This window comes from Rhincodon typus, chromosome 20, assembly GCF_021869965.1.
Source record: "Rhincodon typus isolate 14 chromosome 20, sRhiTyp1.1, whole genome shotgun sequence".
In the NCBI taxonomy this organism is placed as follows: Eukaryota; Metazoa; Chordata; class Chondrichthyes; order Orectolobiformes; family Rhincodontidae; genus Rhincodon; species Rhincodon typus.
Window position 1 is genome coordinate 42694945 of NC_063351.1, and position 13230 is coordinate 42708174.

Below are 13230 nucleotides of genomic sequence, written 5' to 3' on the forward strand. Positions count from 1 at the left end.
ATCCCTTTGAATGGATGTATTGAAGCTAATGAACTTGAACTTCATTTGAGAAAGGGAGTTCGAGGGGGACATCTTAAAAGAGTAAGATGTTAATATATTCTGCATTAATTCTTTTAAAAATTCTGCTATGGAGATATAGGGACCACAGTCAGTGGTAACCAGCGAGATGAAATGTTTAGATAAAAAGAAGCCACACAGCTGTTGTCTGAAACTGTTCATTTGAGGTGTAAATGTCTTCTTTTGTTTGCTTTTTTTCTTAGCAACAAGATACCAAGGCAAGAGGCACAACACAACACGGAATCCTGGACTTCCCTAGATCAGTTTATGGCTAAGCTGTGTAGACATCATCAGATACAGTTTATGAACGTACTAAGCTACATGCACAGTGAAGCAAGTCCAGACGAGGAGCCCTCGGAATTGTCATCACATGAGGACATGGCTACATCCAGCCCACCCCCTGTCCTTCAACAGCCTAAAAACTCTGAGGACCGAACTGGGAGAGGATCCACCTTACAATCATGTCCTTCCTCAAATCAAGAGATCCAAACACCAAACAAATTGAACAGCGAAAGCATCAAGGAAGAAAACCAGCCAGCTCGGGAGGAGCTACTCCTGCTGGGAACTGAAGCAAACAGAGTTGCTTCTGTTGAAAAGCCAACACCTAAAGGCTGCTGTAGCAGTGGAAATTATATAAAAAACTGCACTGAAGAGGCAGGGTTCTCCTCTATAGGTATGTGTACTACTGACTATAATAAAACTGGGAGCATGGAGTGTCTACAAAAAGAAACTGTGAATCAAAAGGAGACCGATATCTCACAACTAGATCAGACCTCTAGTGAATGTGCACACATTAGTACTGTTGCCCGATTAGAAGGAATATGTTCTAACAGCCACGAGAACAAAACAGAGGCTGCAGTTGCTGGCAAAGCTCAGGTTGAAACTCCCCGAGTTCTTCCTGAGGAACTTTTGAACTTGAGTAAGAATTTGTCCAAAAATCACAGTGGTTCACGGGGCAGTTCCAGAGCTGTGTCTGATCACAAAGCAATTAAACACACTTCGGTTCAGGGTGGATCTCGAGAACATACCAGTGCTACCAAAAGAACGATCAAAAGTAGCCATGTGCTCACAATGGAGTCGAGCACCAAAGATTGGTTTCCCTCGAAGTCGCGTGCTGCTGTGCGTGACGCCAGTGGCCGTCTGAGATTGAAGCCACAGGCTCCTCCCACAAAAACAGCCAGAAAAAGCACCAGGGTGTCTGTACTGCGGGCTCGCTCTTCCATGCCCATGTGCCAATATGTGAATGAGCATGACAACCAGTGTGATATTGTTTACATCAGCAAGCCCATCACAGAATGCCGTTTTGATGCTCAGAGGTCCTTATCTTCCAGTCGAAAGACTGCACGGAAAAGCACACGTGGACATCTCTGCAATGAAGAATATTGGGAGCTAAAGACTGTCCGCACTTTGGCCAAGAGTCCAGCAATGGAGGCGAGAAAGGGCAACTGTCCCTCATTAATTCCCATACCGCCTGCCCCAGTGACCCCGAAGCAAGCACTTATCCTGCCTGTCAGTGTGCCCATTTGTGTTTCTGTGGGCGCTGGAGCTGGAGCTGGTATTCATGGGGACCCTAAGGTGCAGCTGAAAGTCTCACAGGAAGACTTTAGTTATTCAGAGAGTAAAGGGGAGCTGGTGGTTGAGCCGAGTCAGACCTGTCGTTCACGGGAGACTGAGGTGCTTTTCCGGACTGAAAACAGCCCACAAGGGGATCCCGAGAGACCTAGGGATCAGACCAATACCTCTGATTCCAAAAGCCGTTCTCTGGAAGTCAAGAACACGCCGGTCTTAACCTTACAAATGAACAACTGCATCACAACACGTGCTGATTACCGAGCTCTTTGTGACAGCTTGCCAGCTGAACATGGTGCTTGTGAGAGCCCTGAACTATCGAAGCCACTGGGAGAGTGCAGGAACACGCAAAGGAACCCTTCTGAACTGGAACAGTTAGTAAAAGAAAGTGATGCCACTGAGGACATATCATCAACAGTAGGCTCTCCAAACAATTTGCAGCCTGTTCCAGTTGATCAGAACCAAAACCCATCTGTGACATCTTTAGAAAAGGTGAGCACCAGTTCATTTTGCAGTATTGAGGTTAAGATCACTCCTGCTCACGAGCACTGCAGCACTCGGCACTTCGGCAACAGTGAAATATTAAACATTAACAAGACCACAATGAGCAATAGTCTCAGCTGTCCGCTATCAGAAGATCAGCGTACTGGGGATGCAGTTGAATCTCTTGGAGACGTGAATGAGATACAGGTAGAAAAATTGTTAACTGAGATTAAAGGGCCCAGCATTTCAGAACAGACACTTGGTGTTCCACCTGAAGCAGTTGCTTGTTCCGTCACTCCCTGTGTAGTTTCATGTCCGCCAATAATGTCCAGATGTAAAGATGGGAGCAGTCACCTTGCTTCAGGAGGGTCTGTGCTGGAGCTTATGGAAGGACCTCATCAGGGAACTGATAATATGAGGTGTAATATTGCAATGAACGGATCAGCTTTGGAGAAGATGAAATTGGAAGACCTTGATGAAAATGTGATTGACCAAAAGAGGGAAGGAGGCAATAGCACTGAAGGAACTCCTGAGGATGAAAAGCAGAGAAGCCACCACGAGAAGACACTAGGCCTCACCACATCAGAGAAGAAAAAGCATCGCAGGAAATTGGAGCTAGCTTCTTCAGACAGATGTTTACGGAGTCAGCAGCCTAGGCCACAAGCTGTGACTTGTCCCGATGACACAAAAGAACAGCCACCAGTTTGTGTTGATGGATTACTGGTACCCTGTCTCAGCATAAAACTCCTGAGAAGTCAAGGCGAGAGAGGGTACAAAAGGGAGGTGTGTATCAACAGAGTAACATCTGTTCAGTTTCCTACAGAGTGCTTCAACAAAATCCTTTTGGAAAGCATTGTTGACCCTGAGAGCAGAGTGTGTGAGTCTCTTACTTCCACATCTGAGCAAGATATTGCCAAAGCGAGAAAGGCAACCGTTAAGCCACTCTCCAAAAATCCCCTTTTGAAAGATTTTGAAAACTTGCAAGATGACGAGTCGGTGGATGACAATCTTAGCAACGAAAGAGCGAGCTATGGGCAAGGTCGGATTCTCGAGGTCAGTGTTGATTCTCGATCATCGGCAGAACGAAAAGTTTCTTTCTCTGCTCACCATGTCAGAAACGATCAAGATTCGGAATCTTCTGATGGTTCGGTGGATGATATGTCTCCTGCTATCCAACAGCAGACCAGTTCAGGGAAGACAGATACCTGTAAAGAGAACTCAAAATGGGCAAGAGGAAGCATGATGAAAAGATTGACGAACGTGGGATCACTGCACCAAGCAGCTAAAGGAATGACCCCAAAAGTACCACCAGGAGATAAGGTTCTTGCTGGATCTCGTACCTTGAGATGTTCAAATATGTCCAACACAGAACCAGAGGCAATAATGCTACAAGAGGACAGCAAATGCTTAAGTATGAATCAACCTACTGAATTTCACCAGGAGAATGAAGAATCTGAGCTGCTAGGTCTGAGTGATGCTGATGCTCCTGAACCAAGTCGGCCGAAGTTTTTGGACTGGTGCTCAGAGGATGAGAACCAGGAGCTGATCACCACCTTGAATGCCACGTATGAGAACATTCACAAGGGTTGGATTCAGATGGAGAAGGAAGTGCCAGTAATGCAGAAAGCAAAATGCAAGTCCGACCGGCTCAAGGAGATCTGGAAAAGCAAGAAGAGGGCACGCAAAGCAAGAGGGCTGTATGACCATAAAATATCCCCAGTACAGAAACTCTTTATGACCAACTTCAACCTTGCCAGCATCTGTAAATGGTTCATGGAAACAACTGAGACCAGGTCTCTGATCATCGTTAAAAATGTCAGTGCCCGGAATCCAGTTGAGACCATGAAAGCTAAAACCTTCCTTCAGAAGAACTCCATGATCGGTCTGTTCCCCAGTCCCCAAGCCGAGCGGCTAAAGAAACACCTGAAAAAGTTTGCCGTGGCATCTCCTGCTCGAAACAATTGGAAGACTCGGGCACTGCTGGACAATGTGCAGAGGAGAGCTGCGACAGGGGCGGATGGAGCAGGACAGCAGCAATGGAGCTTTTCCTTAGATACTAGAGAAGGCCTGACTCCCAGGGACCTTTTTCTGGCCAAAGTGGAAAGTGACCCTGTCGAGGAGGGTGGATTTCCTGGTAACAATACAGCAGCCCAGCCCTCCAAGCATTTGGGGTTGAAGAAACCGGTCAGTGCATGGATCTTGCGGAAATATTCCAACATGAGAGGCAAGCTCCACAAATTGCAGCAGGGGCAAGAGCACGCTGGGAGGAAGGTCTTAGCCAAGCACAAGAGTGTCTGTATGAACCCCATGGTCTCTCCCAAGCTGACCTCGCAGGCCCAACTGGACTGTCCTGGAGCCCCTCTCCCCATTGCCTCTCGGAAGCCTGAAGAGAGCAAAGGGAAGAGGAAGGCACCCAAGGACAATCGCATTAAGGAACTCCGTGTGGGTCGAGTCAAGAGCAGCAAGTCTGAGGCAGGCCCTCCTGTCCTGCTGCCCAAATCCATGCCCAAGCAGTTGCCTGCAAACCGGAAGTCCAGAGTGGAGGTCAACGCTGTAAAGGCTGCAGCTCCCAAAAAGGCTGCTGCCAGTGGAAAGACCAATGTTCTGTCTCCAAAAAGCACAGAGAAGAGGCTTTCTGGCGCTAACCTGAAAAATGTTCCAAGGGGCAAGGGCTCATCCCAAGGTCGGGATGCGGCAAAAGGCAGGATGACAAAAAGAAACAGCAGCAAAGAGTGTCGGATGAAACCTAACAAGAAAACAGCAGGGCCTTCAGTCAAGGCCAAGAGGGGCATTAAGACTGATGCCAAAAAGGGAAACAAGATGGCCACCCCAGGGAAGCGTAAGCGAAAGGGTGAAGCCACCTCAGAAGCTACGCACAAAAAGAAACGGAAGTTAAATGAGAAGAGAGACCCTGTTCCCAATAGACGCAAGCGGACTGATGCAAAATGACACACTTCCTGAAGGACTAACTGTAAATTATTGTGTCTTTATACAACAGCAGTCAACAAAAGATTGTTGACTGCAGAAAGCATTAATTGTCTAAGCTGCTTTTTATAATCTTGAAGCAAGCCTTTGAAATCGCAGAGGAAAGAACTGAAGTGTGATTTTTAATTTTATTTTTTTAAGCACGTGAGCTTATAGCTTGTTGTAAAGAAAATACAGGGAGCTTCCCCCAACTGTGAATAGAGTTTTTATATGGTGCTACGGATGGTATTGTTTTCTTTTTCCTGTTTGTTTTTTTTATATACATATATATATGTGTGTGTGTATATATATATATAAAATATTGCCCTGGCTTAGGACTGAAATGAAAGCTGCAAGCGCAAATTGAAAAGAACAGTGCCTTATTTAATGACGAGAGGAAAAGAAACAATTTTTTGCGTGTGTGTATCTGAGATTAAAGGCTTGCATTCACAATGGAGACTTACTCTATACTTGTTGCACCTCCACTTTCTGTAAGAAGAAAGCCATTGCAAATAGAATATTACAGCACAGAAAGAGGCTATTTGGCCCATGGTGTATGTGCTGGCTCTTTGAAAGAGATATTCAATTAGTCTGGGCTCCCACCTCCCCCCCCCCCGCCAACCACCCATGCAGCATTAATCTCCTTTTTCGGGTATTTATTCAATTCCTATTTTGAAAGTTACTGTTGAATCTGCTTTCATGCTCTTTAAGCCAGTGTGTTCTGAATCATAACATCCCGATGTATAAACAAAAGGTTTTCTTTACCGATTCTTTTGCTGGTTTACCTTGAATTTGTATTCTCTATTTTCAGACCGCCTGCCAGTAGAAAGTTTCTCTGCATGCTCAATCAGCAGAACATTTCTTCATTTTAAATGCCTCCTTACTTAAATTTTCCAATCTCTCTGTCTCTCTCCCCTTATCCAATCCCACCCGCAAACCAGGGCTTTATCTGTTAAATTATTCAAATGACTCTGCTTTTGTTGATCTGCTCAGACTCCATTCCACATGATGATTACTTAGACTGCAATCTATGTTGTTCACTACCGGTTTCTACAGGATCCCCTCAGTCACTGTCTTCCAAGGCTGGAAAGCAAAGATTTCTGCATCTTCCTTTATAGCTCAAGATCATTTACATAGCCCTTCCCATCCCACTTTCACTTCTCCTCCGTGACTCAGTAGCCAGCGCTGATGATGAGGTGAGGGCTCAACATGTTCACTTCAAGCCTGACTGTTCCCCCATATTTGCTATTGTTTTTTACTCTATAATTTATTTGACTAAGTGTGCTATTGAGATAACGATGGTAAAAGCAGACATGCTAGCAGATTTCTCCTACTCTTGTATAATTCACAGAATGGTGCAGTATAGAAAGAGGCCACTTAGGCAGCAATGCCCATTTGAAAGATTGCCCAATTAGTCTGGTATCCTTCACTTTCTCCATTGCCCTGAAATGTTTTTTTTTCCACTTCAAGTGTATACAGTTGCTTCTGATAAATTATTATTGGATAGGCTCCCATCATCCTTTCCAGTGTTCCTCTCTGTCCTTCATGTTTAGTTTAGTTAGTTATTTTAAAAATTCTTCTTGTCTTTGAGTCTCCCTGATAGGTCTAGTGGTATTATTGCTGAATTATTAATCCAGAAAGCTGGGTAATGTTCAAGGGCCCGGGTTCCAATCTTACTGTGGTGGATGGTGGAATTTGAATTTGAATTTAAAAATCTGGAATTGAGAGCCTAATGATGACCATGCTGATTGTCAGAAAAACCCATCTTGTTCACTATTATCCTTCAGGGAAGGTAACAGCCAATCTTACCTGCTCTGATCCACATGTGACTCCAGATCCACAGCAATATTGATTGACTCTTAACTGCCTTCTGGGGAAATTTGATAATGGGCAAGCTTAGCAACATTCACATCCCAAGAAAGAACTTCAAAAATGCCAGCCAGCAGGACATGGGATGCAGCTCTCAATCTTAAGCCCACTTTGGAGTCTTTAATAAAGGCTGAATGAAAAGTGAACTGTGTTTTAGCTTGTTGTGGTAGGGCAGATCAGAGATGAGCAAACCCAGCATTGTCATAACAAGATCAAGAACAAAGAATTGGAATGGCCAGTTGTGCTCAAGTGGTTCAATCAAAAGTTTGTTGGACCACTTGAGATTCTTTTTTAAAAAAAAAAAATTTGAATCACCCTGTCCAGAGGTGTTATGACACACCTCTGGACCAGATGGGACTTGAACCCAGGCCTCTTGGCTCAGAGATGAGGTCACAACAAGAGCCTCCCTATTCTAAACTGTGATTGAATGCCCCAATATTTTGGCAAGTGGTTTTCGCTGATTTAGCCAACCTCAGCCTTTTGTGAAGGTTAAGGTGTTGTAGGGTGGTGTGTTAGCTCTTTCAGAATTATTTTCAGTCTTCCTCCCCACCCCCAAAAAATACCAACCTAAAGGGCAACTCTCCCTACTGCTGTTTCCTTTCCTCACATTCCCTCCTGTTTTCTCAGGGAAAGCTATTTTCTCCAGCTATGGATGAGTAGTAAATAAAACTCCTGAAACATAAGAAAAGCTGCTGGACATCTAAAGTTAAAAGAAAATCCTGGAAGGGAGCACTTATAAAGGTTTTTGAGCACAGTTTTGTTCAAACAAAGGGTCTGACCTACAACATGAATCTCTTTACTCCTAAAAGAGTTGCACAGCAGCTTGAGGTGAGGAACTTAGAAGGTGACGGACTGGGGGGGAAAAGAAAGTGGTATGAGTGAAAGCAAGACAGCTTTTTCTGAGAGCTATTCAAGCCACAACAGGCCAAATGGTGTTCTAATACCCTCTTTCTAACTATTCAGGCTCTGTGTTTTTCAAGCATTTTCTGATTTTGGTTAAGTGGGCGACAGAGCATTGCATCATAATCCAGTAGGGCTTAAACTGCAGCTTTGCAAGAAGAGCATGGAAATGGACTTTACAACCAATGCAGAATTATATCAAAATGTGATGACATTGGGGCCAGTTGGTCATGCTGATGTTTATCCTCCACACTAGATACCGCCCGTCTTTTCCCATCTAATTCTGTCAGCAAACCTCTATATATTCCTCCTCACATCTTTAAAATAAGATTTAAATGCATCAACATTATTAGTTTGAACCTCTCTCTATGCTTGAGAGTTCCCCATTCTCGATACTTTCTGGGTCAAGGATTTTCTTCTAAATTCCCAATTGGTTTTTTTCAGTGACTATCTTATGTTAATGACCTCTGGTTTTGCTGTCTCTCAAAGTGGAATTTCTGCATTAACTTCCTGTTTTAATAAGGGATTGATTTGGAGAAGCTCCTGAATTGGTACTGCGCATCGTGTAATTTGGTCCATTCCCTTTGCCCTTTGTGGAGAGTCTCGCCTCGATTTCTAATTTTCTTTGTGTCCTCAGGCACCATTGATTCCAATATTAAGCAATAAAACTTTGTACCACTTAAATGATGAGCGATTGGCTACTATACAGTGCCTTGTTGTTCATCCTTGTTTCTATGCAAGAGTTTTGTGAAGTAATACTTTGTTATAATATTGAATATTGATGCCTGGTGGTGGTTGGTTGAATTGTGACAGCAGTGGCAATCTGAGACCATGCAGCAGAAGCTGCTACATTGCCAGAATTAAGCCAACCTTGGGTCACAGAGGTAGCCTTGTAATGTTGGTAATGCAGTGGACACTGTGTTACTATTTCGACAAACATGGTAGCTTTTTTGCACACGTTGAAATCCAACAGTTATGAAACATTATTTTACCTTTGTGTGAACACTCCCTGCATTTCGGACTTAGTTATTTGGTATGATGCTCATTGAAACTTGCGGTGAACATGATGATTATTCCTGTTTTGATTCATTTCAGCTACGGAGAAAGGTGGCATGTCATGAAGTGGTTTAGGTGGATAAGTTAGATGTGGTAATATAAGACGGTTTCCACCTCAACCAATTTCCTTTTCCATCATTGATATGAAAGCCTAGGTGTCTATGTCTTGTTCGTGTATGACCCCTGTACTCATTGACTGACATACACTATTTTTCTTGTCTGACAATGCCTTGGTTTTAAAATTCTTGTTCATGTTTCAAAGTCCATCCTTAGCTCTGTACCTTCCATTCCCTAACTCCTCCAGTCTATAACCCTCCAAGAATGCTCTGCTCTTCTCCAATTTTGGTCTCTTTATCGTCACCCCAAAATCTGTACTTCCAGAGTTTTGGACCCAGATGGCTGGATTTCCCTCACTAAACATCTTTGTCTCTCTTTTGCTCCTTCACACCTGCCACTTTGTAGCTTTAGGTTACTTGCTCCAATATCCCCTTCTGTCAACTTCCATTTGGTATTCTTGAAGTATTTTGGAATGTTTCACAACATTTAAAGTTACTGTATATAAATGCATAAATAATTTGTCTCTTGCTTGCACCAGCATGTAGGAGAAAATAGTTTGTCCATCGGGTGTCCAGCAGTATTACTGTGAAAACCTTTCTGGTGGACATGTGAAGGCAGCAGTGTTGGAACAAAGCTAATGGGATGTGCAAGCATGGGAGGGTGAAGCAGATGTGCAACACTTGTCTCAGGCTTCCATGCTGTATAGACCCATTTGACTTCCATTCCACATCTTCCTATCTGTAGCTTTTACAAAAAAAAACATTGTAAGTTGAAATGCTGAACTGTATCTTCATCCCAGTAATCATATATAAAAGAATCGGCCATAACAGAACACAGCACTGGTGATCAACTGGGTAGGACCCTTTTTAAAATAAGATGTCTCAGGTTGGCAGTTTATCATTGTGTTGCAGAATAGGGCTCCTACTTAACTTCCCTTAGTCCCTTTAATGCGGAGTACTGAGAGGAGGAATGAAGTGCGCACCGTGCTCAGGTACTGCTTTTTTTTTCGAGATTTACAAGTGCATTAAGATCTCAAGTTCATTTTTACTTTTGGTCGTTAGCTAAGGCACCACTCCCCATCACTACTAAACACACACACATGCACATAAACCTCTGTTTCACCCCAACCCTCCCACATTAATGTTGTCTTCCAATGTCCAAGAAGCAGAAAAGAAAATGGTTTGCTCTCCTTGCTGGGAGTGGCTTCTTTCCAAAAGAATGCATGTATAGAACATGCCCCCAACAATACTAAAAGCCATTGGTTATTTGCTATCTAAACCATACCTGGCTAACAGCAAAGAACTGTATCCAGCAAGCACTTTAGAACAGACGGGTGGCAGGCAGAATTTGGAGAACATGACGAAAATTTCTCAAGATTAGCTTCTAAGGTGGCCTTAAAGCTGAGCTTCAGCTAATCACCTTTTTCTTTTTCCATCTTCTACTAGTTCCCTGCACCAATCTGGTAGCCTAACTCTACCAAGTGTTGTCCTCTGTAACAGCTTACTATCATGGTATTGTCCTGATTTTATTAGGTTATTGGCATACTAAGATTGCAGGTAGACTTAGCTTTACTTAAATTTCAACTGTTTGGTAACAAGCGTTTGGCTCTTATCATTGTGGAAATCACTCGTGCGAATCTATTGGTTCTGTGCCTCGGGAAAAGGCAGCAAATACCTAGCAGAGTCTGAGAGATTGATGCTTGGTGATAGAATGAACAGCTCTGCCGGCATCATTATAAACTCTGTTTTTAAATTATTAAAATGTTGGCCCGCTCATCTTGATGTTGCAAGTGTGTTCAGGCAAAAATGTTGTATTATGTGAAATACATACCCTGGTGTGTTTCAAAATTTATAAAATGCACATACAATACTTTTTATAAGAATATGTAAAGCAATGGAACTTGTGTGCACATAAATTTGTTCTTGTTGAGTTAACAGCTCGTACAGTGACCCAGGTACAGGGTGGTTTATGTGCCATGCCCCTCCTGCATGAAATACTGAGTCATTCCTGGAAGTTGCAGAAACACAGTTCTGCTATGACAACTTGTTTAGCACTTTGGGTATGATGAGTTGGTCATTATCTTGGGATGGTGATGAGTCATATCATTTTCTAATGGACAGTTTTGCTGGCATGTTGGTAAATTTGCCAATTGGTATATTTTTTGCCAGGTTGGCTGGGGAGAATGTGATGTTGAGAGTCTATTAATGTATGAGTCAGTAAGTAACTTAGCAGGGTTAGCGTGCAATCAGTCGGAATTGAAATTGAAAAGCTAGCTGCAGGCAAGGACTTTGTAAAATCACACAACATTCAGGAAAGTTTGTTTGTTTCTGTGGTTGCTAAATTCAGTTATTGGAATGTGTTAATCAACCCATTCTAAGCAGTGGCTGTTCCTTGGACAATCAACAGCTTCTTGCAAAAAAAAAATTGGAATCTATTTTTCCATTTGCAACTTGTTCTGGTTCAAATCTGAGTTGTTTTATTGGGGTAACAATATCGAGGGAGGTAGTTGGAGTTCAGGTATAGCTGGTGGAACAGAGCATGAGGGGTTGAATGACCCAATCCTGATTCTAAAATCCATTGAAAACAAGGGGATATACATCAGGTTTCAGTTGCCTGGAGTCATTATGAACAACTCTGGGCACCATACCTTAGGTAGGACATGTTGGCCTTGGAGAAAGAATTTTAGAATCCCTATAATGTGGAAGCAGGCCATTTGGCCCATTTAACTCCACACCAGCCTTCCAAAGGACATCCCACCTTGACCCACCCTATGCCTGTAACCCTGCATTTCCCATAGCTAATCCACCCAACCTGCACATCTTTGGACTGTGGGAGAAAACCACAGCACCCAGAGAAAACTCACGCAGATGCTGGGAGAATGTGCAAACTCCATACAGGCAGTTGCCCAAAGCTGGAATTGAACCCAGGATGTTGGTGTGTGAGGCAGCACTGAGCCATTGTGCTGCCCTAAGCACCATTTACATTTGCCACAATGATAACATGGATACTAAGCATTAAATTAAGAGGAGAGATTACACAAACCAGGGTTGTATGGCCTGGAATTGAGAAGGTTAAAGGATGATTTGGTCTGATGTTTTAAGTGTATTAACATTGGGTATAGTGGAAGCATTTCTGCAGAATGGGGAGCCGAGGTTTAGGGGACATAGTCTGAAGGTTTGAACCAGAGTGTCCAAAAGCGAAATTAGGAAACACTTGTTCACACACTTGGTGGTAGGAGTTTGCAGCTTTTCAACAAATGGCAGTTGATTCTGGGTCAATTGTTGTTTCTCAGTGAGAGTGACAAGTAACCAAAGACCACAAGGGTTGGAGGCAAGGGCTTTACATGGAGTTGGGTCACAGATTAGCAATGATTTTATTGAATGGCAAAGCAAGCACCTATGCTCCCAAGGCCAAAGACAGTGAAACAAGGATTCCAGATTTTCTAACACCACAGAAAATGTCGCAAGTGAAAATTTTGGAAAGACGTGCAATAGAACAAAACTTTGCTAATTCAGCCCCATAAATTGTGTCCTTGGGAGTGAATGAATGAGACCCTTTTGTTGACCATAGACGAGTTTCAGAAAGCAGAGAACTGAAAATTGTAATTTTTAAAATACTACAAGACACTTAAAGCAAATAATTTGTCTTTTTCAAGATAGAAATGGCCCAGTCATGGAATTAGATACAGATTTATTCTGTCTGGCTATCTCAAAGCATCTGGGATTTCTAAGGCATCTTAATACATGTTACTTATTTTTGATAATGTTCTTCTCCTTAATCATTGGCTTTCTTTGATTTGAAAAATATCCATTAAGAAAAATGACACTGGTAGAATAGGCAGTAATTTTGTTTATGTAGATGTTAGAAACTTTTAAAATCAATTTGATTGGGCAATGCCTGTTAATAACTCAATGTCTTTCAATATTCACTTTGAAAAAATCTCAGTATTTTTTCACAGGTTTTTAAAATAAGCTTTTCTTTAAATTCAAAGCAAGTTGATTGTGCTCCTGTAAATAATACTATTTATGGTAAATGTGTTAGGTTTTATATTAAAAAAATCTACAGAAATTTCAATTACACAGGGGAGAACCTTCCACAAGAAGGATATTTAAAGAGTAAATTCTCAGTCCACTGTATTGGGTCAGAAATCACTCGACATCAAGCTATAGTTCAACAGGTTTATTTGAAAACACAAGCTTTTGGAGCCTCACTCCTCCTTCAGGTGTTAGTGAGAGAGGTGGTACCAGACACAGAATTTATAAGTAAAAGATCGAA

General features: G+C 42.6%; 1 protein-coding gene across 1 annotated transcript; it reads left to right on the forward strand.

Moving 5' to 3' along the window:
- On the forward strand, nt 1-5528 carry wu:fc17b08. Its single transcript, XM_048608787.1, has 2 exons — nt 1-81; nt 261-5528. Exon 2 carries the CDS (start codon nt 325-327, stop codon nt 5056-5058), a length of 4734 nt encoding a protein of 1577 aa, XP_048464744.1. The 5' UTR covers nt 1-81; nt 261-324; the 3' UTR covers nt 5059-5528.
- The last annotated feature ends 7702 nt before the right edge of the window (nt 5529-13230 follow it).